Below are 26,770 nucleotides of genomic sequence, written 5' to 3' on the forward strand. Positions count from 1 at the left end.
TAGGATTTAGTGGCATCTAGTAGTGTAGTTGCAGATCGCAACCCCCTGTGCTCGCCCTCCTATTCCTCCTGAAACATGAAACGCCCAATCAAGATCCAGTGTTTGGTTTATGTACTTGGACTGTACTTATATAGCGCCTTATTAGTCTTCCGACCAGTTTGAGGAGATAACCATTCATACGCATTCACACACTGATGGCACAGCCTTCGGGAGCAATTTGGGTTTCAGTATCTTGCCCAAGGACACTTCGACATGGGGATCGAACCGCCGATCATCTGATTAGTGGACAACCCGCTCTGCCTCTGAGCCACAGCCGCCCCTGTGTAGATATAAAAGGCTCATTTTCCCATTGCCCATATACTGTAAATACAGGATCCTATTTAAATCTTAAATACTGGACCTTTTTAAGAGCATGTTGTACCAGTTGCATAAACTCTGAAGAACGATGGGCATTGCACCTCACCGTTTCATGAGCAAACACCTAGACAGTGTCACCTTAGCCCAAAACCCTCTGATGGGGATCAAGCGTGATAGGGCATCTTGTCTTGCACTGTAATCCTCTCTGTCATCACTACAGGTGGTGTTTCATTATGTAGACCAAAGTGTGTGTGTGTCTTCCAATTACTGCACTATTGTCTGTTCTCCTTTACCCAAAATAAGGGCAACTAGCCTGTCATTTAACACCTAATCTCTTCTAGCGGCAACTTCCAGGGGAGAGAGAAACACACTGAGACAAGCCTGACACATGAAACCAGAGCTCTTCTCATCATGTGTCGACCACGTCTGCACCGACTAGACGCAGGCATACAGACTCCTGGTAGACAGCTTTGTGTTTTTTTTCTCTCCTTGCCTTGCACCAGCTCACCTCAGGAGCTGGGTGGGGTTACGAAGTTGATTTCTCTTTGGTGATGTTTGTGTTTGTTTTGAATCTGTTTTAGTGTAAATAGAGATAAAACAAGACTTTGTTTGAGAATGTTTCCATCTTCTTTGTTGCCATGCTCATCTTATCTTTTAATATGTATTTTGATTACAGTAATTAGTCACTTACCAGTTGCAGAGTATTAACTGTATAGTATTCTCCCAGAGGACAGTTATAATTTAGGGATTTTTTTCTGCTGTGACCAGTATAAACGTACACATCCATGTGTGGTCTGTATCTCGGAAGAAAACAGCCGTGTGGATATTTTACTAAACTTATTAGACGGTGTAGTTGCAGATTGGTGGTTTGTGCCTGTAAGCTCACTGCTCACTGACTGCCAGCGAGTTTATTTAGTACCTTTCAGGCGCATTATAAGTGAAGTGAAAGTGAAAGTACTACTCTGTAAAAACACTTAGTCTCACATTAAACATTTTACTTAACCCTCGACCTATCAGTTGCTTTTTTTTCTTTACAGTCATTGGTGATTGCTCAGACCATACAGGGTTAAGTATAAGTGCAATGGTATAATAAGCAAAATCTACATACTGTTGAATACTTGAATTTAATTGGATAAGGATGCATTAGAGTGTTTTATTTGAATCCCCTCTGAAAGTAAAGTAAAAGAAACTAAAAGATACTCAAGTAAGTACCCGAAACTGTACAATACTTGAGTAAATATAGTTCGCACTATGATGGTGGGGGAAGTATCACGTTTCAAGTCACTTTGGAGTTCTGTTATGAGATCCACCACTGGGGGGCAGCAGCCCATAATGCCACATGCTTCATGTCATTCACTGGTTGGCTCTGGGTTGCCGTGGTAACGGGTCTGCTTGAAGCAGACTTTCAGTTTGTGATGCTCAGAGACACAGAGGGCAGTGTTGAGCTGAACGACGGGAGATGAATCCCAATTAGCAGCTGAACAGTGCTTCACACACACACACACACACACACACACACACACACACTCACACATGGACGTCTTCTCTAAGTGTTTATTCTCTATAGGCTGCATAATAATCATTAAAAAACAAACCACAACTTAGATCTGGCTCTCTGTTTTGAATCAGTAACCACCTGGCGTGATTGACAGGTAGTAGCAGTGACTGGTAGTGATGGCAGCTGTTGTGTGGTACAACAGGCTGCAGCTGCTTGACAGTCTTCTGCTGATGTTTTAAGCAGTCACCACCATATGTTTGTGTTCCTTTGTGATCTAGCCGGTATGGTTTGTGTAGGATCCTTTCCCGACGTGACTTCTTTTACAATGCAGCATGAGATCAAAAACCTTGAGTCATTTTGTGTGTTTACATCTGTGTTCACAGAAACGTATATGAGAGAATGTGTGAATCACTATTTCCTTATATGTTTGAGATCACACACATCTAACCCTCCCCCATCCCCAAAATTAGATAGGGATACATAACTAGATTTAAGGTTATGTAATGCTGACTGGAGGCATGGAGGATGTGTATAATCCACTCTTATTTGGGTTAAATACATCTCTCTCTCTCTCTCTGGTCTGTCTGTCTGTCTGTAAGAGGACAGAGGCCTCACATCTTCACACATTCTCTCGTCTGCAGGGTGGTAAAGCACCGATCTCTGTCACACACTGTCTTTTACCAGCTGGCTCCGCAAACATCTCAGCTCCCAGGAAACATCTCTCAATGCGCTCATGTCTCTGGTGTCTCAGATTTTCCCTGATGAAGTGATTTAATTGTTATTAGAAACAAAGAATATACTCTGAAACAATCCATCTTATCACCTAAAGACAGACTGGTGGTTGGTTCACTGATAGACTAGTATTGCATGTGTTCAAGGCCACAAGAATGTTAATTTTCTCAGTTGTTTGATGTTTTGGTCTATAAAATCTGCCTATAAAAGATGACCTTAAATAGCTTGTTTTGTCTTACCTACAATCTAAAACCAATAAACACTAATCTAAGAATCAGTTTATTAATACAGAGAACTAAGACAACCGCCAAATATTCACATTTTAGATGGCAGATTACATGAAACAATTTTTGCAGACTGGTTTTCTGTCAACTGTCTAATTGATTAATCGCTTCATGTCTGATTTTTTTTTTTTTTTTTTTGTATGTAAGACAGTTGGTCGGTCCACTACTTTAGTGCAGCCTGAAATATAACATCTACTTTTGGACTGATGACTTTTAATGATACTTTTACTTTGTTTTTTGTGCTCATCAGCTAATGTTAGCGTGCTGAAAGGCTAAACTAACTGTGAACATTACACCTGATTAGCATTCAGTATGTTAGCATTGTCATTTTGTATGAATGTTGCATGACTACAGCCTGACAGAGGCTGTTTAATATATTCAGTTTTCTGTCAGAGGACTAAAGAAATTATTAAGTATCCACATTTAAGAAACTGAAATCAGATAGTTTGGACTTTTCTTCTTGAAAAAATACTAATATATACAATCAAACAAATATTTGATTAATCGACCAATCATTGTATTACTATTTAATATAAAGACATATTTTCATTAATGAACTGATATATTGTATCGATCTGTTCTGTTAAAGAGCTCTCTGAACAGTTACTTTTGTTCTAACATGTATATATTCTCATACAGTCAGTCTTTTGTACCTTTTGTACCCGTTTTGTATAAATACCATCACAGTTCAGATTATACAGACAGCTGTAAAATAACAGACACAGTGTATGAGAATGTCCAGCACATTCCCTGTAACAATATGCTGTATCTTATTGTACACAATACAAGGATCTCCATTCAATATCCCGGTGAATTGAACAATTCACCATGTGTATTGTTTCAAAATGTGTGGCTGGGGAGCTGAGATAATATCTACTTTTTCTCACCACATCTGGTTGTTTTTTTGTGACATGCTGCTGGGAAACCGCTCTAAATGGGTCAAGAAAAAAAAAACCTCTATTGTTTTATTACAAAGTCACAAATAACATTTAATACTTTCGTGAAGCTGCGTGTTGTAATAAACGAGAGGAGGAACTTATTTAATCAAGCAGCTGGATATCAGTGTGGTTTTTATTTTTTCAATTTGCAGAATGCTACATCTACAGTGCCATAACATCTGGTTATTTGTTTAGTGAAACAGCATTTGTGATTAAAAATCCAGAGAGAAACTAAGTAAAGGCCATATGAACACACACACATACACACACACACACACATACACACACACACAGTGGTGTGATTGTATTCTCTGATCCACATGGCTTTAATCCTCATAAATATTGAATATTTGATGACTTTCTCATTGATGGAGTATGACACCTGGGCAGCCAGCCCTCTGTTAGCTGTACGTATACCCACAGGAGGGGGTTGCTCCTGACAGCGGTCCTTAACTCTGGGAAAGCATCTGAGCCAGCAAAACTGACATGACGGTGAATGCAAACACTAATGTATGTGTAACATATTTTATTTCTAATGAGGTGCGCTCTATATAAATCAAATCACCGCAGGTGTGGAAACTAAGCAGCAGAGGATGCACCGATTGAAAGAATGCATGTATGTTATGTATGTGTGTGTGTGTGTGTGTGTGTGTGTGTGTGTGTGTGTGTGCGCTGTTGTATCTGTTTTCCCTTTTACAATCTGACTGCTGCTTGCCTAGCAGGGACTGTAATGATGGTCGTCAGCACTGGCTGGTTGCTAGGTAACAATTACCTGACTGTGCTTTGCTTGCACTGAATTACACAGTGGGCTGTGTGTGTGTGTGTGTGTGTGTGTGTGTGTGTGAGTGTACGTGTGTGTACGTGTGTGTAGAGGAACGGAAAAATACAGCAAAGTAGACTACCAACCAGTTTCTCCACTTCTGGGAAGAAAATGCCCCACACTAGAATCTGAATCATGACTATGATAATGTTAGCATAGCTGTGTGTTCTGGATGTGATCTGCACCTTAAATTTAAATTTTATCGTCATCTTTCTGTGTGACAAATGTGTTTTTGAGTTCTCAGGCTTCATTTTTCGTTGAGACTTCATTTTTGTTGCAGTGTTAGATGCCAGAGTGAGTGTTGTTATCTTTTGGGACTTGGTGCTTCACATTATCAGCGTTACATGCTTCAGTATTTATAGTAATGTCTACGGGGGGGTGGGGGGAGAGGTGCATGTGAAGCCGAGGTTGACAAATGATGATGTCACCATAGGGCCACACCTCGGGGCAGATGACTGATACTCTTCTGCTTTAAGACAATTTATACTCTCAGCTGCTTACAGTGATGCTCCTGCTCTGTCTGTCCTTGTCCCTGACTCACTCAGCAGCACTTCCTCTCAGGCTACAAGCACTTCCTGCATATTTCCTGAATCTCAGTCCCAAACCTCGACCACAGCCCTGACCCTAATCTAAAAAAGGAGTAGGTTGACGTTTTGGGGGAATACACTCGCAGAGAGACAAGGTTAATACCGTGAATATGGAGCTGAAGCCAGCTGCCAGTTACCTTAGCATAGAAACTTAAAACCTGGCTGGTAACTTCCTGGAGTCTCTGCTGGTTTCCTGGCAACTGGTCTTGGCTAAGAAATAGTCTCCCTGTAAAGTGGCAAATGGTCTTTTTTTTTTTTTTTAATACAGTAGGCCAAAAGATTAAACAAATGAGACGTGATGTAATTATGTGTAACTTTTAGAGGTGCTGGTCGAGAGAACCAGGCTAGCTGTTTTCCCTCTGTTTGCGATCTTCATGCTAAGCTAAGCTAACCATCTGCTGGCTCGAGCTTATTATGTAAACATGAGAGTGGTATCAATCGTCTCATCTAACAAAAAAAAAGTCAATGAACATATTTTCCAGATTGCCAAACTATCTTTAAATCTGGTAGGTATCGCAGGGAATAACAAGAATAAGCAATATTAAAAATGTTAAATTTGTGGTGAGAATAAATGTTGCTGTGCTGCAGTGTTATCTCCTCGTATCTGTCTAATATATGTACATTGAACAGCACTTGACTGTTAGCTTGTTAGTTGTAATAATTAACAATATCACAGTGGCGGGTTTTGTTTGGATGTCAGCTGGTAAAAATCTTCCCCTCTTTCCTGATCTAACAATGCTGCTGAGGGAGGTATGGGTGGAGGATAAACAGTCTTTTATAGCCCCATCTTGCTCCTTATTTGCAAATCCACACCCACTTTTTAGTGATCCAACCAACAGTTTGAAAAATGTGTGACTTTACGCTGTCCAGGTATCACTTCTCATACTGAAATATGTCACAACAGGCGCTCAAACTGATTTTTGTTATGATTCAACTCTGTTCCAAAGTAATCTCAGTCAGCACACTGACCCTGCCATCCCAAAGCACAGAGCCAGGAGAAACTCGTCCACTGTGATCCGAGGCCGACGGGAGGCCATGGCACCTCCCCCAAGAACTGCTTGCCAGCTCTTCCAGACATGGATGATATATTTGGAGATCATTAAATGGTCCTAAATGAGACCCTGGCGTGAGAGCGAGCTCTGACCATCTGGCCCCATTGTGAGCACTAGGACTCAGTTCAAACTCAAGCCAGCAGCATCAGCACCTCTGATTGGATGGATGCTGAGTAAGCCTGGGAAATGCAGCCAATCAGACACTCTTTTAATTAATCACCCAAACCCACCTCAATCTATGCAGCTGAATTAGCCACACTGTTACATAGTGTATATTTTTCTGCTCTACTTAAACTCTGGATATGGTTTAACTCTTTGCTCCATTAGCGTTTAATGAATTAGAAAAAAGTTGGAATGAAGGTTGAGTATCACTTTCTGTCTCTCTGTTTCATGTCTGAGTCAAATGTATTAAACTTTAAGCCGTGCGAGCTGCATTGCATTGTAACTCTCCGCCAGTCTGTCAGTTGGTGCTAGCATGACTGTAATTTCTTTGCCTTGCTGCGTCACATTCGTCCAGTACGTTTAAATTTGATTGCATTCTTTAGCTATTATGCTTTTTATGTTTATTTCTGTTAATGTGTGAACACAAACGTGTGTTATTTTATTTATTGGGTGAGCTCTAAACGCTAAACAAAGCCTGATTGTGCTATTTTGGTATCTGGAAAATCTCATGGCCTTTCATGACATTACTTCTGGTCCAATGACAGCGTGTAAACAGCGAAGAGACAAGCAGGTTTTGTTGATGTTGATGTTTGTTTACTTGATTTTTTTGTCTGTGTACTGTTTCCAGGTCACAAGCTCAACAAGGACCTGAAGCAGTACCTCAGCTTGAGGTTTCAGAAGTCTTCCCCCGACCACGAGCTGCAGAAGACCATCCGAGCCAATCTGTATCGCCATGCTGTGCCTTGTGAGTAAAATTTTTTTAGTAATAATAATAACTTGACAGCTTAAATCAGGACATCTGGCTGAGGAATGGTGTCTTTAACCAGTCTTGTGGATCATTTCTTCATCTTTAACCTAATGACCCACTTTCTTTTGGCTTCTTTCTCATTTGTTTCATCTCCTATTAATCTCATTCTTCCCTCTCACTCACCCATAAATTATGACATTTCCCTTTCATCATTTAAAATCCTCCCCAGCTCTGCTTCAAACAAACAAAATAGGGAAGCATACATTTTCCATACACCATAACTGTAGTGATTTTGTTACTGTCCATTAAAGCCACTCATGTCTTGCCCGCACCAGAGCACCATTTTTGCAGCTGTCTCACATAGCTGTAAAATATACAAAAAGCGTGGCCCGAGCCAAACACCCAGCACCGTGCCAGAGTCCACAGCTGGGCTCGGTTACGTCACAAACAGTTTGATGTGCGGTTGGGTGACACATTTCAGCTATACTCAGTTAATTTTCCTACTGTACTCATGTCATGTTTGTGTTCAGAAAAAAAAAATTGACCACAAAGCTTCAGGCGTAAAGTGTTTCAACAAAACAACACAGTGAATCTACCAGGGAAGCGATTAGTAAGAGAGAGAGTATTTATTTTATGTGTGTGTGTGTGTGTGTGTGTGTGTGTGTGTGTGTTTCCCCCCCTGATGAATTGTTTTATCACAGATATGCATAGACGTGATTTAATCAACTAAGAACGAGATCATCAATCCCATCAAACACCACTTCCTTCTGTGTCCGTGGACTTGGCTGTGTGTGTTTGTTTGCATGCATTTTCATTGAAGTGCTCCCTAATAAAATGTGGCTTCTAAACATGATGAATATATGTTTTCCTCTCTTTCTGTCTCTCTTGTTCTCTGCTCTCTACCTCTCTATCTCTGACTGTCTGTCCTCCTTTGGCGCTCAGCCATGTGACCGGTAAATCCGCCTCTCTGAGCCTCCCCCGGTGCCCTGCCTGGGATTATGATGTTCTGATATATTGAAAATAGATTCCTGCCTGATTATGCGATGAACATGTTGGGCTCTCACAGGATGATGGCAATGCCTCAGAGGGCAGACATTAAACATTAAAATAGCATTAAAACACATAGACTAAATAAAAATGTAAAATAGGTTATAAGACATATTGTAAGTCTGAGAAGGTCACTAGATATTTTTTAGGGATCTCTAAAAAAAAATCTCTAAATTAAGTGAAATACCTGATAAATTCACCTCGTCATGCCTCCAGAAGTCATTCACATAAGACTAATCCAAGAAGAAAACATTTCTGCTTACAGAGCCTGTAAGGAGGCTGGTTAATTATTTTTAAGGGGTCATAAGCCAACAAGGTTTGGAGTCACGTACTGTACGAGGTGCTGATTTAGACATTATGTGAAACCCCTATGAGTTGTTTTTAACAACAACAGGAAAATCTGAGGCAGCACCAATAGTTTCAGTTTCAGCTCTGTTTCCAGTGAATGAGGTTACTGAACTGAAGACAAGCTGGAGTTGAATTAGGGCAGTAACCTTTTGGTCAGCGAGGAGTGAGATTATATTATACAAAGGAGGAACAATGTGTAGCTCAGGAGTCATTTTCATTCAGTTTTATTTGACTGTTCGGTCTGATCATCCTCACAGAAAAGAGCCTCATTGCCAGTCTTCACTCTGCTTTGTTAAAGGTTTAATGATGTGTGTTCTCCTTTTCAATGGTTTCATTTACAAGAAAGTACTGACAAATGTCCAAATATGCAGAGAAAGGGTTCATAGCTAAAATATCTTTTGGTGGTTAAACTCAACAGTACTGCAGCTGTTTCACCATGAACAAAATGAAGAGTTTGCAGCAGTGCTTGCAGCTCTGTGAGGCCGTACGTAGGCACAACGATGCTTGGAGCTAAATGTTAACATGCTGTTGTTCAACTTAGCTCAGTGTGTTTGCGTGCTATCACTTGCAGTTGAGGCCGATGGGAATGTTTATAGTTTTACAGGTAGAAAGTGTTGTAGAGATGATGCAGCAAATTTTTGTAGGCCAACCTGGAGGTTATAAACCACTTTTATGATTTTTTTAAAAGTGCGATTGCCAGAAGTAAAAAGTTAAGCTATAACCATTAAGTGTTCGGTGTGATGACGTTTAATGTCCTCTACAACCTCCGTAGTTGAATTTAACCAGTTGTACTAACTAGCCTTTTTAAAGACAGGAAAAAACATTCAAAATCCATATTTTATACCTCATTTCAGGCACCTAACCAAAAAATCTATTTAAAATAACCCGGTGACTTTTAGATAAGGGAACCAGTAGAGCAAAAACATCATTCCTAAAAATAAATATTGTACTTTTTACTCCACTACATTAATTCAGCAGCTATACTTATTTTACAGATGTTAGATACTAAATATATGGTCACCTTTTGTATTTTCTTATAATAATGTCCAACTACCCAACAGTTAAAGTAGTTAAAATTATCTGCACATGAACCTAATAATGATACAATAATATAATAAAATAACAATGACAGGAAACCGTCCTGTAATAATAAGTTCTTCTGATACCTTTACTCCTGCAAAACTTTGAATACAGGACTTTTGTAGCTTCCTATCAAACAAAAGTAAACATGTATAATGTGTAGACCATTTGAAATCCTGCCTACTGTGTTTTGACAGCTGAACAAATCAGAGCTCAGATTGGGCATGTCTGAAGAAACATTATAAAACCGTACATTTTATTTGAAGCATGAGATAGTTTATTGCTTAGACACGCAGTCATCATGGATGCATTAAGCAGAGCTGGATACAGCGCTGAGGTAGGGCTCAGTTCATTCTTATGGAAGCTTTTTGCTTGCATGTGAAACCAAATGTTAGGGCATAAAGTTACACAGATCTTCTTCATTGTGGGGTCCGAGCATGGCCAAGCCGTTAACTTGTGGTTGAGCCCTCTGTTAACTTAAATGTTATTGGATTGACCGGATCAAACTCTGGCAGTGAAATGAGTCATTTCATGGGGAATGGACACAGAATGGACTCTGACCACTCTGTAGTGATAAATCATTAAAGGATCAGGTTGGTGTTACTTTTTGTCTTATCCACAAATCCGGGAAAAAGACCTAAACTAACAATATGTTAGTCTGTCTCTCGGTACTCTCTGACTTCTCTACCCTGTGGCCCTAAGCCCTGTTTGTTCTTACTAAATCTAAACAGGCCATGAATGTAAACTCCTGAAAACTCAGGAGTTAATAGTGTTTGTTCTGGACTATTTTCAGACATGAATTTGGTGCACTAGTGAGTATTTACAGCAGCAGCGTGGCGTATGTAGGATTGACTTTAAATAAATTACACTGCCCACATTCCTGCTGATAAAGGAACAAGTCATCCGGTGAAACAGTGTGTGGCTCACCGATGTGTTGCAGGTTTATGGCACAAAGGAATAAGATATATAAGGCTTTGGCTACACTCTCACACACACACAATACTTACTAAGTAGAATCTTTGTTGGTTTAAGGGATTTGTTTGTGATAAGAAAAACATGTACTATCACTTTTAATTAATGAGGCATACTTCATGTATTTTATGGCTCATAATGACTAAGAAATTGGCCACAACACAGCAGTGCTGGTCAGTCTAACACTGAAATGTTTGTAGTGTTTACCCCTCCTCTCTCTCGCTCTCTTTCTTTCTTTCTTTCTTTCTTTCTTTCTTTCTTTCTTTCTGTCCCTCCCTCTCTGCTTTGCTTGGTGACCTACTATCGCTCCCACCTCCTGTTTATTGTCTCTCTCTATCACACACACACACATGCAAATATTTCCTTGGCATGACAAAGCAGAATGACAAAAGCAGTCAAATAAAAGCCACACTTCTCGGCCCTCTGTTTCCTTTGTCTCAGTGTCTCTCATGTCTCCTCCCCCCTTCTCCTGAGCACATGTGTTGCTCCCTCTACCCGTGCTTGACTCGAACAGGTGCCTTTCCCCTCCACCACTGGCCGAGGTGTTTTTCTTTTTTTCTCTCTCTCTCTTTTGGGCATGTGTGTTTATAGGAAGAACACAACCTCCCCCTCTCCTGCCTCTGTCAACCAATCCTCCTCCACTCTCCTTCATAGCCCTGCTGCTACAGATGGCCATTGTTATCATGTGCAGCAAATGTCACAATTGATAGAGAAGTCGCTCTCTCGTGGGATTCATCTCCCTCTCACATCTACAGCTGCTGCTTGGGGATGAGGGTTATCTCTGCGTTATCCCAGCGTTTGAGCCACAGAGTGAACCGATCCTCCCTCCCTCCCTCCCCCACCTGATCTCCCTCTCTCTCCCTTCCTCCCTCACCCTCTCCCTCTCTCTCTCACTTCTCTGTCGTCTTCCTCTCTTCACTTCAAATCCTCCAGTGAGTGTCAGCGTCCCTGTGGCTCGGCGGTGGCTGCTGCCTTCCTCTGTATCTCTCTGTCACACTCTAGCTGCTCCCACCGTCTCCCTGCCTCTGCTGCTCTCACCCTCCATCGCCTCCCCCCTCTCTCTCTCTCTATCCCTCTCTCTCTCTCTCTCGCTCTTTCTCCCTCCCCTCCTCACTGTCCTTCACTCCCTTGCTTCCTTGTTTTCCACTCCACTGCCGATCTCGGGGAAATCATTGTTGGAGACAAATTTCTCTGTTTGCTGCTCACATAAAGAAAGAGGATTACGGCTTGATTTGCTGGCTCCGGGGCTCGTTCTGCATCCAGGCAAGTGTCAGCTCCTTATTCTCTCCTCATTCTCTCCTTCTTCTTTTTTTTCCACTCTCCTACCGCCATCCGCCATCCGATGCCTGTGATGTATGCATGGCAGAGAGTGTGTGTATGTGTGTATGTGTGTGTGTGTGTGTGTGTGTGTGTGTGTGGTTGATGCTGTGTATATAGGCTAAGGGAATCAGGGAAGGTGGGGGTAGGGGTGGGAATTATGTGAGGGGAAAGAGGGGGGGCAGGCACACTTGGAGTAGGCACGTCCAACTCAGAGGGACAGATGGCCAGTAGCTCTGGTGCTTTTTCCTCTTTGGTTTTCTAATTCACCCTGCAGGCTTTGTGTAAGGCCCACTAGTACACAGACCTTCTTTTCAAGAAGCAAGAGATGGCTGTTCTCCTCATCTAAAAGAGGGAGGGAGAAGGGGGTATCTGTGTGTGAACGGACAGGGTATAGGAAAGGAGAGGAGAAATGAAGGAGGAGGAGGTGGATGAGGAGGAGGAGGAGGAGGAGGAGGAGGAGGAGGGGGGTTTCTGTAGTGGCAGAGCAGGTTTTGAAGAGGAGGTTAGGATAGGAGAGCAGAGAGGAGAAGAGATGAGAAGCTGAGAGGGAGCAGAGAGAGAGGGGGGGGGTCAGCAGCCTCGAATGCATGGAGGTCAGGTCCAGATGCTGCTTAAACAAAAGGGCTTCTCTGGGGGGAACGGCAGGGGGAAGCGTGGCACTCGCCATTGTGTGTGTCGCTGCATTGCAGGGTGCTGCCGAGGAGCCTCATGCTAATGATGGCCATTCATTCTTGTAACGGATGAGTGGGCCCCAGCTTCTGTTTGCCTGCTTTTCACATACGCACGGTTCATATTTTGTTCATGTGACCAAATATCTGCTGTGTTAACACACGATTCGCTCTGGAAACGGCGAGGGGACGGAAAAACGATGGCTTCCAAGCTCATTGAGGAAGCTGGGCAAATATGTGTTTTTGCATAGTAATGATGTATGAAGACAGGTGCACACTGTGTGTGTGTGTGTGTGGGTGTGTTTACATGGACTTTATGTGTGTGAGGTTTATGTTTAATGCATGTGTTGGTGTATTCATTGCCGTATTTAGTTACAGTCACAAACAGGCATCATTTGTCACCATTAAAATAAATCACATGCAGGCTGAAAGGACTGCAGATCTTCCTTCCTTGTTTTACTGTTAGTGTGATTGACAAGTGGGTGGAAGGTGGCAGTGGAGGCTGCGATGTTGTTTTTGTTATTGACAGTCTCTTCAAGGCCCATTTCAAACACATCTTGTGGTACATTATCCAAAAGAAAAAAAACAAAAAAAACATACAACCTCTGATTCTGCACCTGGAGTTTAGAACAAACTGTACCGTGAGTCCGGGTCTTACATGAGCTAAATTAATCCTGATGAGGAACTAGGTAAAGTGTAGCTCGCACTAATGTTAGTAATTGTTATTCAAAATCCTTATTCATGCCTCCTTGCCAAGCTCGATGTAAGACAGTCGTTCTTTGATCTTGTGAAGTAAAGATTTGAAGATTGTTGACAGGATCACCCCGGAGTCACTTTAGGTTGGTTTAAAGTGATCAGTCTCTGACTAATGAGCCACTATCTTACAAAACTGCTTCATGTAGTTCCCTCTGTATAGCTTGAGGAGGACTGCAGTCCCTGCCCGGCTCCGACCAAAGTGATACTTCAAACTCCAAACTGGGATTCCTGTCCACTCCTGAATGTTGATTCAAGCAGGTGTAGGTGAATTCTCTTTTCACGTTAGTGTTTATATTTCAGACAGCTTAGCTAGAGGATCTATTTGTGTTGTTGTCAGTGTGGAGTGTGATGATCATAACCTCGTCTTTGAGGTCAAGGAAATTTAATTAAGCGTTAATTCACTGACTGCACAAAGATTCTCTGTTATGATCATGTCATCGTCTACCAGACTCTTCTGTGTGTGAGTGTCTTGTGATGGCTTGGATGTGGATCCACTGTGGCGGCCATCTAGCCCACATACTGTATCGCCTAAGTGTTTGTGAGCTCCGATGCCTCCAAGCAGTGAGTGCGATGACGCCAGATTGATCTAAAATCGGATAACTTCCTTTCCTGAACTTTGTCTTCATGTGGGTGCTTACAGTATCCGCTGTCTTTCATATTTACTCCTCTCTATTTACACATTCTTATCATCTCATATTTGAGTGACACAAATAATGCTCCATCATTGCTTCAACAAACCTACCAATCTACTTCAGGATTTGCAGGTTTGTTTCATGTAGTGAAGGTGAAGGTAATTCAAGTTTTTCTTCACTTTGTTTGAATAGGTGGTTATCAGAATAGCTTAAAAGTGTTTGGCCATTTTCCACATCACAAATCACATATCTAACATTTCTAGTCATTCACCCAACACATCACTGCCATTTTATCAATGGAGGTAATCCCTGAAGGAATAGTTTGACATTCTGGTAAACAAACTTAGTTGCTGTCTTGCCATTAAAGATAGAGTTAGATCGATACCACTCTCATGTCTGTACACTAAATATGAAGCTGCAACAAGCAAGCAGTTAGCTGTTAGCTTAGCTAATCGATAGCTATTCAACTGTTTGAGATCATCAACTTTTCTCTGCAGCTTTTGTACAGATTAAACAATAGTTAGTGAGCTTTAAAGGTGCTGGAAGGAAGACTTTTACCTTTAGACAGACTCAGACTAGCTGTTTCCTCGTCATTAGGCTTATCTGCGGGCTGTGGTTTAATACATGAGAGTGCTTTTCTTCTCAGCCAGAGTGTAAATACGAAAGAAAAAAATACTGCAGTGTCATCCTGTGTTGGTTGATCAATTATCAGTTAACAGACAATATCCCTATTTTACAGATCTACCAATCCTGCCCTAATATATGGATCGTTGATATATGGAGTCTTCCCCGACTTGATATTGCAAAACTGTGCAGAAGGATGTTTTGTTGACAAACGGAGCTTCGCTTTATGTTAATCCAACAAAAACATGTACAACCTTGTCGAACCGAAATGGAGTAGGCTAACCCGAGTAACAAAATATTCTTCTTAGAGTCTCACTGCTATTGCTAACCTAAGTAGTCTTAGCAGTTAGGGTTACTGTAAATACTCATGCAGCACGTTGACACATCAAACAATGTCTGATATATAATGTCTGATAAGCTTGATTTCCTATTAGATAAATTTGGAACAGTTACATAAAGTGACTAAATTCAACACTGTTTGTTGATTGACTTTAGGACGGCCAGTAAAGCTGCTATTTTCTACCTTTCAGCTGTAGTAAAATGAGGACATCTGACTATGATTTGACCATGTGAATCCAAACAGAAAGCTGCAGTCCTCTTCCCTCAGGGCAACTCCTGGGTTTTGTGGTCAGGTTACCTGGGCAGCAGTCCATGTCCGTGCAGGTACAGGCCTGCATTGCCAGGTACAAGCTTTCCTTTGGTTTGCCATTGCACTCTTAATCTCCCATGGTCCTAATCAAGACCAGGCTCTGTACTCCAGTCAAAGCGTAGTAAACAAAACCAACCTGCAACCAACTCTGCAATCCCTCATCTAAGACCAGAAACCTTGGTCATCATTTTACACATTTATATTTGGCCAAGCTGGCAACAGCAGGAGCATCTTTTACAGTATATGATAAAGTACCTCCCTCCCATCTTCATCCTTACCCTAATCCTTGTCCTGCTGCCCTCTACACCATTCCTCAAACCAGCATTCAACCCTGCAGAGGTTTTCTCAGTCACGAGACCTGCCTGAAGCTGGCTGTTTATCAGGAGGGACCATGTGTTAGGTAATGTCAAGAGTCTATATTTATGGCTAAGATAGCAGGAGAAGGAGATGAGGGGGGAAAGAGAAAGACAGAGGAGAGAGAGGGAGAGCGAGAGGGAGGGAGGAAGGCAGTGGGCGGGAGTATGCAGGGGGCTACAGCCATTGGCCTCAGGCAGGAACTGGAGTGTGAATAGCTCACAATGGCTTAGCCTCTAAGCTGGGCTGGACCTCTAATTTGCTCTGCTTGTGGAGCTTTGAAGAAAAACGGCAGCTGCCTACTAGCTGCCTGCCTGAATGAGCTCACAAGCTGGGAGCTAGCACTCGCTCACAGACAACTGGATGATACATGGATGGTTTGGTTGGAAGAGGGAGAGCAGAATCCAGCCTGCTTGGATTTATCTTTTTGAATACATCTATGGAATAACGTGCGGAGAGGAAAGCAGCAGCAGCAGTGGCGGTGTAAAGGTAATTCTGTGACATTTACTTCTTCTCCTGGGAATGATGCCCTGGCTTCCGGGATTAGATTGGAAGGGATGTGGGTGGAGAGACTAAGCAGATACACACAGAGGCAGAAATACGGAGGCAGGTGGATTTTCTTTTTTTTTTTTTTTTTTGGAGAGTCTGTGGGAATCAGTGCCTATGCAGATTTTGTGGTATGATATTGATGTGCTGTGATGTGTTGTTTCATGTGTCTGTGATGATGGCAGATGTGTATGTGTGTGCATGTTTGCCTGCCACATCTTCTCTCTTCGCCTTTTTTTTCCATCTTCCTTTTCAATTTTTACCTCCTTGAGTCACCTCCCCTGCTTCTCTCGTCTTTAAATGAAATCCCCTTCCCTCTTTTTCACCCCCGTCATTTCACATTTATTTTCTCCACTAAACCATGGCTTCTAATAGGTGAAAATGCCATCTTTTGTGTAATTTTACAAGATTTTCCAGTTAATGACGCTTCAGATTATATGTGCTTGCCCACTATTCATTTTCACCCCCCCCCACACCTCAACCCGTCCATCCCCTCCCTCATTCTTCACCCCCATATTAAAAGGGGAGAGATTGGGAGGGAGCAGGGGGAACAGCAGGAGAATAGCGGCTGGGACTCAGCTGGGAGGAGTGTTGTGGCGCGAGCTGAAAGAATGGCCTGTTGTGTTGAGCAGCAGCAGTATTGTGTGTCTGGCCTCTCTCCCCCTCTGTCCTCTGTCCTTCTCTTCTTTAATGGCTAACTGCAACATTCCCTTATTCAAACAATCACAGCAAGGAACCTGCTCGGCTTATGAAAAAATAAATAAAAGATGCTTTGATAGAAGAAAGTTCCACTTTTCCACAAATTTCAGGCTGGATATAGTTTGAACTGATTTCATACTAGAAGATACCTTACTTTGAGAAATATAAACAAAATATAAAACATTTCCTATTTTTTAATGATTTAAAAAATATAGAGCTGAAATGATTATTTGATTTATTGCTTAGCCCAAAGACCACAAATTAATCTGTAACTATTTTTATAATCTAATTTCTGTCCATTTTCAAGCACAACCTCCAAATATTAACTAGTGGCAGCTCTTCAAAATTTGATGATCTGCAGCTTTTTATTTTATTTTTATTTATTTTTTTACCAAAAACTCAATATTCTTTAGGAATCTGTCCTGTTGGTCAGACATTTGAAAACATAATCTTGGACTTCAGGAAATTGTAATATCTATTTTTCACAGCTTTCTCATATTGATGATGATGAATCAGTTCATTGAGAGCATAACCTGCAGAAATAGAAAACAGTCCCTAGTTGCAGCCTTAAACAAATTTGCCAATGTTCTTAAATGTTAAATAATGTCTAAACACAAGCACCCATAACTTAAAGACTTTGACTAAATGAAAGAGTGTAAAGATGGCTATAGTTTTTAATTAAATCTGGAAATTTCTCATCAAAAAAGGTAAAATATTCTGTACTTGACATTTTTCACAACAGACACGTTTCTGCTGGTACCAAACAGTATTGACATACAGTGTGACACTGCAGATATACTTGACAGAAAATCTTCTGGGAACTTGCTCTGTTTAATAGTGGGTTTTGAAGATGGTTTGAATGTGTGCATGTATGTTTCATTGTGGGAGGCGCTGAATGCCCCAACCCTAATTGAACTTACTACAGCATGGCATGCTCTTAGCAGCACCTCAGCCCCTGATAGGATCTGGAGTGGGGCTGCTATTTGCTTAATCATTAATCTGAGGGCCTCTGTTACATTGATTCTCCCTCTGTTCCCCTTCATAAATCATTATGCCAGCAATCGCTTTAAGGGGGGATGGAAGTGCTGATTGAACACAGCCACGGCACTCAGGACGTAATACTCACCTTTCTCTCCAGGTTAGCTGATCAGGAGTGAAAACAGGTCCAATATTTATCCATCACAGCAGCAGCAGACTTCTAGCCTTAAAGCATAAAGATGGAGTGACATATCTTCTAAATTAAATTAAGTTTAACCCGCGTTCACACCAAATATTTTGTAATATTCTGCATTAGTCTTATTAGCATCCCTAAAGAGATTTGTCCAGCTGACACGATAATGGATGCAAATGGTCATCTATCCATAGTTTGTGGTTGAGACGCTCCCATCATCTGACCAGTGTATTAAGGGACTACTTGTGTAGATGAGGCCTTAAAGTGCTGCCTCAATCAATGCTGCTCCGGTAATTGGCTTAGAGGCCCAAGAGAATTCCCTGCTAACTCCCTGTGAGACTTTTGGCTTTCTCTGCCCCTCCCCTGCCCTGTCTGCTCTGAGATATGTACGTAATTTCTTCTCACGTCACCTCCAAGCCTCTGTTTTCATAATACACACTTCCCCATCGACACCGAGCGGGTGTTTATCCTGGAAACACACCCTGATTAAAACTGTAGCTATGGTTTCTTGTGTTATGGCATTATAATTAAAAAAATATATAATCTTTGTTTTTTCTTTTTCTTAGTTTTTATTTATTACTGAGACACCGTTATAGCATTGTTTGGACTTAATTTAGATAAAAGCAACTACTTCCCCTCATAGTTTACAGCCCCACCATCAGGCTAATCTCACTCTCAGGTCAGCTGGAAGTTTCTTGGTTTTGTGTGTTTTCTCTCCCGCCATGCTCACACTCACAACCAGCAGGGGTTAAAACAGCAGATGTTTGGCTGAACCTGTGTGTGTGTGTGTGTGTGTGTGTGTGTGTGTGTCTACGACAGTGTGTATGTCTGTGTTGGACATTGAGTGGAAGCTCCTCAGACCATCAACAGCAGGAAGGCGATTTAGAGTATCAGATGTCAGTGTCGTCATCCCCACTGCCTTTTGTCAATACACAGGAGGACGTTTTTTTTCACCTGGATTGTTGTTGTGGTGGTTTTCGGTTTTTCCTTCGCTGTCTTTAATGTGGATATAATTATAAACAGTTTGTGACTGGAGGAGCAGTAAAAGACAGTCAAACAAGAGGTCACGTGGGTGTGGATGGTTATCTTGGCCCCAGGTGAACAGTGAACCAAACTGAACCAGAGGTCAGAACAGGACATCAAGTGAGCAGACAACAAAGACATAGATCAGCCTTAGTTTGACATCCTGTATGTTCACTTTGTTTCTTTGCACGATACCAAATGGAAATATAAAATGTGAAAAAAAAGCTAAATTCAGACAGTTTAAAATGATACATAATGTTAGATGGTACAGGTAAAGAGACTTATTGCCTCTCTCCCCTTGAAAAGAAAACAAACACTTCATTTTCACTTGGCAGCTTCTGTACAACCAATCTTTTTGAAAAATTTGACACTAGGAACACATTTTTATTTTCAGCTTCGGGAGCGTGCTCCAAATTGTTACAAGAGCAATCTAGCATCATCAAGTGTCAGCAAGTGTGTATATTCTGTCAGCTGAAACAATAGTGTGAAACACAGTCGGCAGACTGATTCAGACACATGTTAATGAATGAAATAAAATCCAGGTTAAGGTTAATTTTAGTTAATTATTTAAAGTGTGTTGTTGCTACTTCACCAGCAAACTAGGTGCTCGTTTAATTGGCAGTTCCTTGGAGTTGATTATCAGTCTCAATTGTGTTAAATATAATAAATACATTGTAATAAATAAGAGTCTGCAGCCATGCTTTGCATGTAGCTTTGCAGTGATACCAGCTAATGTCAGCATGCTAACTGCTAGCTGCTGTTTAGCATGTCTGTCATTTCAGTTTAGTGTGTTAGCATGCTAACATTAGCTAATTACTGTGATAATCTGTCCAAAGTCACTGAGACATTTCACTAAAGACCACAAATGAACCTCATTGTGACACTAGAGCACTACAATAAAAGTCAAGGGATCACCAAAGTAATGAGGATTCATCTTCTGGACACCATGAATGTCAAAGTTTCATGGTGATCCATCCCGTAGTTGAGATATTTCAGTCTGAACTAAAGTGACGGACCAACATGAGTTAAAAACAACACCATATAAGTAAAGTGTCATTCAAATTAAAGACCTATGAAATGTAATTTCAGACGCACTCAGAACCTTTAACATCCATCTTTTCATTTGCAGCTCAAAAATCTCGATTAGTACCAGATCACATTTTTAATCCTTCAGCCTTCCACTCATGTGCAGTACATGATGTTTCATGTGGATATCCCTGGCAGGCTTGGGCTACTTTTAGACGATGCAAACATACACTCAGCTACATGAATGAAATATTTAGTCAGCCTCCACAGATAACAGCTTCCCTCTTCGTATAAACTCAGAGAGCTTGCATCAGCCTACTAGAAAAGGCTTAGCTTCATGCAAATGTGATTTATTTTGTACAGTATACAGTAAAAAACAATGTTTTTCAATGGGAATACATCCAATTTCTTTTTTTTTATTGACCTTGGTGCAGATTTCTCAGTGTAGCAGCATTTCGGTGGATCTACATAAGCTCCGTTTTTTTGGTGATAAAATGCCAAATGATGTGGAACAATATAAGAAGGAAATTGTGAATCTTTGGCTGCAAAATCAGTGAAAGTTGAGCCCTGTGCAATCTAAAAGATTCAGTAGCCAGATGGCCTTAGAATCTGCTTTTCTCTGAAGCCAGATAAAACGGCCTCTAAATGTGTTGCCAGTAGTGCTAGCTCATATACAGTGTACAGTCGCAGAAGCATGCAAAAACATTTGCAAATGCAAACTCCTGCAACGTCTTTAATGTGAATTAAGGGACTTCAAGATGGTTTCTATTCACTGTACATGGTTGCCCTAGAAAAAAAGTTTTTCCAGTAATCATGGATAAATCAAATTGTGTTCATGTCATGATTTGAGCGTCAGGACATTGCTGTCATCATATAGCTGAAGAAAGCCAGCTGGTAGTAATGCTAACTGATGCAGAATGATTATAGTATTGTTGTGCACAGATAAAAGTCTTATCAGTACATTTAGCTGTTTTCTGTGGGAGATTTTTTGTTGCTATACTGCACTTCAAGTTGGTCTCTTCAGTGGATGTCGATCTTCTTCTCATCCAAACTCTCAGACGTACTTATGTGGATGAATGTGAATCACCTTTTGCCATGACAGAGTTGAAAATGTGTGTTTTTTGTCTCTAGATTGCAGATTTAGATATCCAGCTTGTATGAAAATGACCATCATCATTCAAATACACAGAGTACCTACTGTAAGGTGATAACATTTCTCCAAGGTCTACAACTCCAAGGTCTGTAATTAATGACTTAGGACAGCTCGGATGCTCCTGCAGTTTATGATGCGTGTTCGGGAGCAGTGGTGAGTGGCCCAGTATTAGGAGACAGGATGTGGGTCATAGCAGGCACTCAAACAGGCCACTTCAGGGACACATGTCCCCTGCTCTGGAGCTTTTTATGAACCGCCAGTGAGGACAGAAACTGGCTTCCACAACCTGCTATTTATAGTCCACACTCTGAATACACAATATATGTGTTTACACACTTCTTCTCTGTATCTGTGTGGTTCTGTCAGCATGGACGTTCGTACCTGCATCCATGTGTGTGTTTACTGTACATTTTATGCCAAATACAGACTGTAGCTTAATCTAGAGCAGAGTGCAGTAGAGGGTGAAAAGTAAGCAGAGATGCAGCACTTCTCTTTGTAAACTTTCCATACAGGTGTCAGAATAACGATCACTTTTCATCATTAATTACCCCTCATGTGTCATTTTAATGTACTACCCCCTTAAGTCATTAAGGGCAAAAATGTCCACTTCCAAAATGAATTGGTTTAAAAACAAACAATAAGTTATTTCCCCTTCTTTTTATAAAAAGCCCAACGGCTGAAGTTGAAGATTTATGCAGGAAAAAGCTGAAAAATATTAATCTGTAAAGTTTTTTATCAGTTTTTTGGACTTAAGAGGGTGGTATTTTTTTCCACAGTGTTCTATAGATCTATTAGAAAAATGTATTTGAATTCCAAAATTTGTCAAGAGGCTTTGGTACAAAAAATGTTCCATATGCACTAACACAGCCAAAAATTATGGCCAGAAAAACAGGAAAAACGATATTTGGACCTCATACCTTCACCAGAACAGGGATCGTTCTAGTGGTGCAGCTACTTATTATTTAGATATATCATCTATTAATCTTGCGAGTATTTCTTTGATTAATCTACTTTTAGTCTACTTTTATTCAATCATATCGGGCATTGGGAAACTGTGACAGGCGTTTTTCTGAGGCTTTATAGTTTCAGAAATTGATTGAAAAAATAATTCTTAGATTAATGGACAGTTGAAATAATCATTACTTAAAAAGCACAAACGAGTAAATATTAATCAGTGAATTGACTACTCATTACAGCACTGTATTGTGTTGTACAGAGAGAGCGTTATCAGTGCAGTGAAAGAGATGTAGAGACAATGTTGATGACGTGACAGAAGCGAGGACATGCTTGCTTGGTCTCCTTTATCCTTTTAGCAGTGCTTAGATCAATACCTCTCCCTCTCTCTCGCATGCACAAATACACACATGCACATACCTAACTTCATCCTTGCGCAAAAGAGATGCTGCTCACTCAATAACACGATGCCCAGACAAGATCAGAGTGGAGATGTGAGGAGAGGAGTGTGCCGCACAATAAGCCAGAGGTGCTGTGTTTATGTTTGGCTTTTCGTCGGTGTGGTGGTTGTTTGCCAGACAGCGAGAGGTGGGAATGAGGGATAAAGCACAAGCTGTTGGTTGTGCGAGTGTCTTCACGTGCCCCATTATGTGATTGTTTTTCACCCTCATCCACCTCCGCTCTCCCCATTTTTGTGCCATTTCACCATTTGGCAGATGCCCCCTGTCACAACAGCCCCGCGCTATCCCCCCTTCTTCATCCCTCTGGGGACGGACTCGAGCTGCCGACTGACGTCGTTGTTAAGAGAGAGATTGATACTGATTGGATGTTGTGGGAAACATCTGTGCTTTGGTGGACACTTCATCACACCTAGAAAAAACTACTGCTGTGTCCGCCCACTAGAACCTATGAATATTTTCAAAAGAAGGCAGACAGAAATAGAGAAATTAAACCTCTTCGTAGAAGAAAGAAGAGGAGGAATTAATGGTGAGGGACAAAGTGTGCACAGCAGGAAAACAGAGATACAAAGGAGGAATCAAGAGGGATGGTGTGAGGATTATATTTATTCATTACACAATAAAAAGTAAAGGGTGACAAAAGAAAGATATTTTCTTTTCAGAGGCATATTATGGGTCCAGTCCAAGAGATTGTAGCCCTGGTACAAACAGGAGCAAAATCTTCTCACAGTATACTGTATATCTGTGTAGTCCTGTGTTGTGAAAGCCAATAGCTGACAAAGATCTGTCTTCATCAAACACTGATGCAGATTTTACTACAAAACACACTGCATGACTTGAATCTTAATCCAGTTTAACTGCAGTAGTATTGTTATCTCTATATATGATGCTTGACCGGGAACAATGAATATGTGTCCATCAAATATTTTTAGAGAATTTACAGGATGAATCATGATGACATTGGTGATCCTGATTTTCTAATGAGGTTGATATTTGTGGTTTTAGGTGAGATGTTTCAACAAGTATTGGATTGATTGTCATGAAATGAGTTGCAGACATTTATTTCCTCTTTAGGATATATTGTAATTGTGCATTTAGTGCTAATTAACAAATGTTAGCAGGCTAACATACTAAACTAAGATAACTAACATGGTAAACATACCTGCTAAACATCAGCATGTTATCATTTAGCACAAAGCATTGGTATACTCCGGTACAGCCTCACAGAGCTGCTGTAGACTTTAAGTCTTGTTGATATTTTGGTGAAAGTTTTTTGTTACACATGTTGGAAGCAGAAGAAGTGTTCACACACATCAATTCGCTGCTCCTGAGGTGTTTTATTTTGAACTTCAACACTTTCGGAGCAGCACACAGTGAGTGAGAGTGTGAACTATTTTCCAAAAGCCAAAATATCCTTGAGAATGTCAGTCTAATTTTAAGCCTCTAATTTTTCTTCGGTAGTGACACTTGTGAAATGACTCTGGTGTTGTGTTATCTGTTAGAATACAATTGATGAATTCGCTGTTTGGTTCTGTCTATGAGCGTTCACTGTCATTTCACATTCAATTCCTGTGGTTGCTATAATGTTTAAACTGGTACTGAAATGATCAATCACAACACTGATTACTTTAGCTTACAGTTCTCTTTCATCATTACCATTTAACATGAATTAGTAATTGAGGTTTATATTATGTATACTACCATTAGATGTGAAACATACAACATTCTGTTAAAGAATAGTTTGAAGCTTTCTTCGTCAAGAGTTACATGAGAAGATAAAATTTTAATGTCTGTACATTAAACATGAAGATTGAGCCAGGAGACGGTAAGCTAAGTTTAGCATTAAGACTAGAAACAAGGGGCAACAGTTAGCTCGGCTCTGTTCAAATGTAAATCCTAAATTAACACATTAGTGTGTATATCTTGTTTGTTTTATCTGAAAATGAGAAGCTGTGGTTCAGGTTTGTACACATTAAACGATTGTGATATAACATGTTAATGTTTGAGCTTTACAGAGGTTGGAAGGCAGATTTTGTTACTTCAGGCAGAGACAGGCTAGCTGTTTCCCTTGTTTACCTTCATATTTACAGACATAAGAGTGGTACTGATTGTTTCATATAACTCTCAGCAAGAAAACAAACAAATGCTAAATTGTTGAACTATTTGTGTGTAACAGACCCTCAAAGTATGTTTGCTGGTTAACCAGAATGTATTGTTGTTATGCAATAAATACAAATATTAGTATGTTCTATTACCGCTGATGATTCAGGGATTAATGTAGTCCTCAATCTCAGATATCTGTAAAACTATACAAGCGTTACTGTCGCAGCAAATGACATGACTGCTGAACAGAAGAGTTGAGCACAGTAAATATTCTCTGAGTCTGTAAAATTCCTTTTATCAAGTTTTACCAAAAGCAGTTCTGGAGTTAACATTTGGCGGATTTAAGACAAATACTTTAACCAGCAGTGAACACACTCTCAGCTGTGAGTCCATGACAGCTTGAGCCTGGGCAAGATTAGTATGTCTGGGTTACTGAGGAAGGAACTCCTGTGTAGACTTCACCGTCCCATTAGATGTGCCTGAAGCTTCCCTATTTGTCATAAAAACACACTCCTATCAAACCACCTATCTGTGTATTATTTGCTGTGTTATTTATGCATGATACACACTAGATTGGTAGATGTAAGTAATATATATGAGTCACTGTTCTGTAAACAGTAAATGGTTAGAAAATGTACAGAATCAATTTTCTGTAACACCATTGTAAATACTGAGCAACTGAAAACTGCTCATGTTGCTAAACACCTAAGGTGAGTGTGCATTTTTTGTATTAAAGTCCTGAGTCACTCAAACGAGGATTTAGGAAGTGTGCAGCATCTTTTCAGCCATTGTTGGTGATGAATTAAGATGCCATCAGTTAAAACCAATGACAGACTTGTCTCATCGCCTTTAGTGAAGAATTATACTCACTGACGCCATTAAATTTGAAACGCTGTGTTCAAAAGTGGGTTTTCAAAAGCATATTTGATGCCTGCAGAAGTCGGCCCGGGCCTGTCATACTGTATTTGATGTTCTAAAAGCAAAATGAAGTAGACAGCAGAACACAGAGATCTTCATTTCACCCACAGTTCAAAGAACTATCAGACTTTTTTTCTATCAGTGTGCAGTCAGTCAAAAGATATTTCAGGTGTGATTAATTATTTTTAGACGTGTAAGGTGTTGGCTTTATAAGGCTTTTACCTGGGATGTGTGTCTACTGGAAGAAGTGGAAGCAAATTATGTAATACAATGCAATAACCATGTAATAAATATAGAATGTTTAATTTTCTTAACAGTGGCGGAGAGATATTGCTCCAGCTCTTTGCTTATTTTTGGGTGGTGGTTTGTGTTGTTGTTCTGTTGAATTGCATTTATTTACAGTCATTGTGCCCACCCTCTGTAACCGAGCCGAACCGAGGAAAACTCTCTACGAGTTGTCTGACCAGTTCAATATAGTTCAAAAGAATATAATGAACACCCATGCATTTTTACAGTCTCTCTGGATGAGTGAACACTCAACTTGTCCCTGAACAAAGATTACTCTCTGCTGGCTTTGGTGGTATTTCAAATGTGATGGCATTTCCAAATGTGCTTGTGTTTCATTTTTACATTCATGCACACACCGGCTGGTTTCTCACAGTGAAAGAATGGAGCCCATTGATGACTGTCAGTGGAAGTTAGTTCATCAGAGTCGAGGTCAGAGCTAAGCATGGCCCAGTCATTGTTTCTCTCGCCAGAGAAAATAGACACTGTCCACAGATAGTAAGGAGATGAGCCTGACCTCACTGCTGCTGTCGTACACTGAGAGCATTCACACTATCTCTCTCTCTCTCTTGTGAGTCCAGCTGAAGGCATTCAACAGGAATTATCTCCCAAACTTTAACAACGTCTTGAGTTTCTTATTCTAAAAAGATGACATTGGGTTTTATGGGTTTTTTTTATGTAACTGCAATTATGTTTATTATGTAAATGATTGCACCTGGTGACCAGTCCGATGAGAAAATAGCTTCATATTTCTATAAAACAGTTACTGTTCTGCTTTTAGAGAGGCTGAGAAAAAATCATGTGAA

The 26,770-nt window shown here is 40.7% G+C and overlaps 1 protein-coding gene across 11 annotated transcripts in view; it reads left to right on the forward strand.

Moving 5' to 3' along the window:
- Positions 1-26,770, forward strand: part of LOC104927908 (membrane-associated guanylate kinase, WW and PDZ domain-containing protein 1) — an 89,131-nt gene that overhangs the window by 24,609 nt on the left and 37,752 nt on the right. For 10 of the 11 annotated variants that reach the window (XM_019267798.2, XM_027288723.1, XM_010742091.3 and 7 more), the window contains exon 2: positions 7,059-7,175. In XM_019267798.2, the coding sequence (XP_019123343.1) occupies positions 7,059-7,175 (117 nt within the window). Of the gene's footprint in view, positions 1-7,058; positions 7,176-15,840; positions 16,118-26,770 lie in introns of those variants that run through there. The other variant, XM_019267797.2, reaches the window with a different exon arrangement.

The sequence above is a fragment of the Larimichthys crocea genome, chromosome XV, assembly GCF_000972845.2.
Source record: "Larimichthys crocea isolate SSNF chromosome XV, L_crocea_2.0, whole genome shotgun sequence".
Classification (NCBI taxonomy): Eukaryota; Metazoa; Chordata; class Actinopteri; family Sciaenidae; genus Larimichthys; species Larimichthys crocea.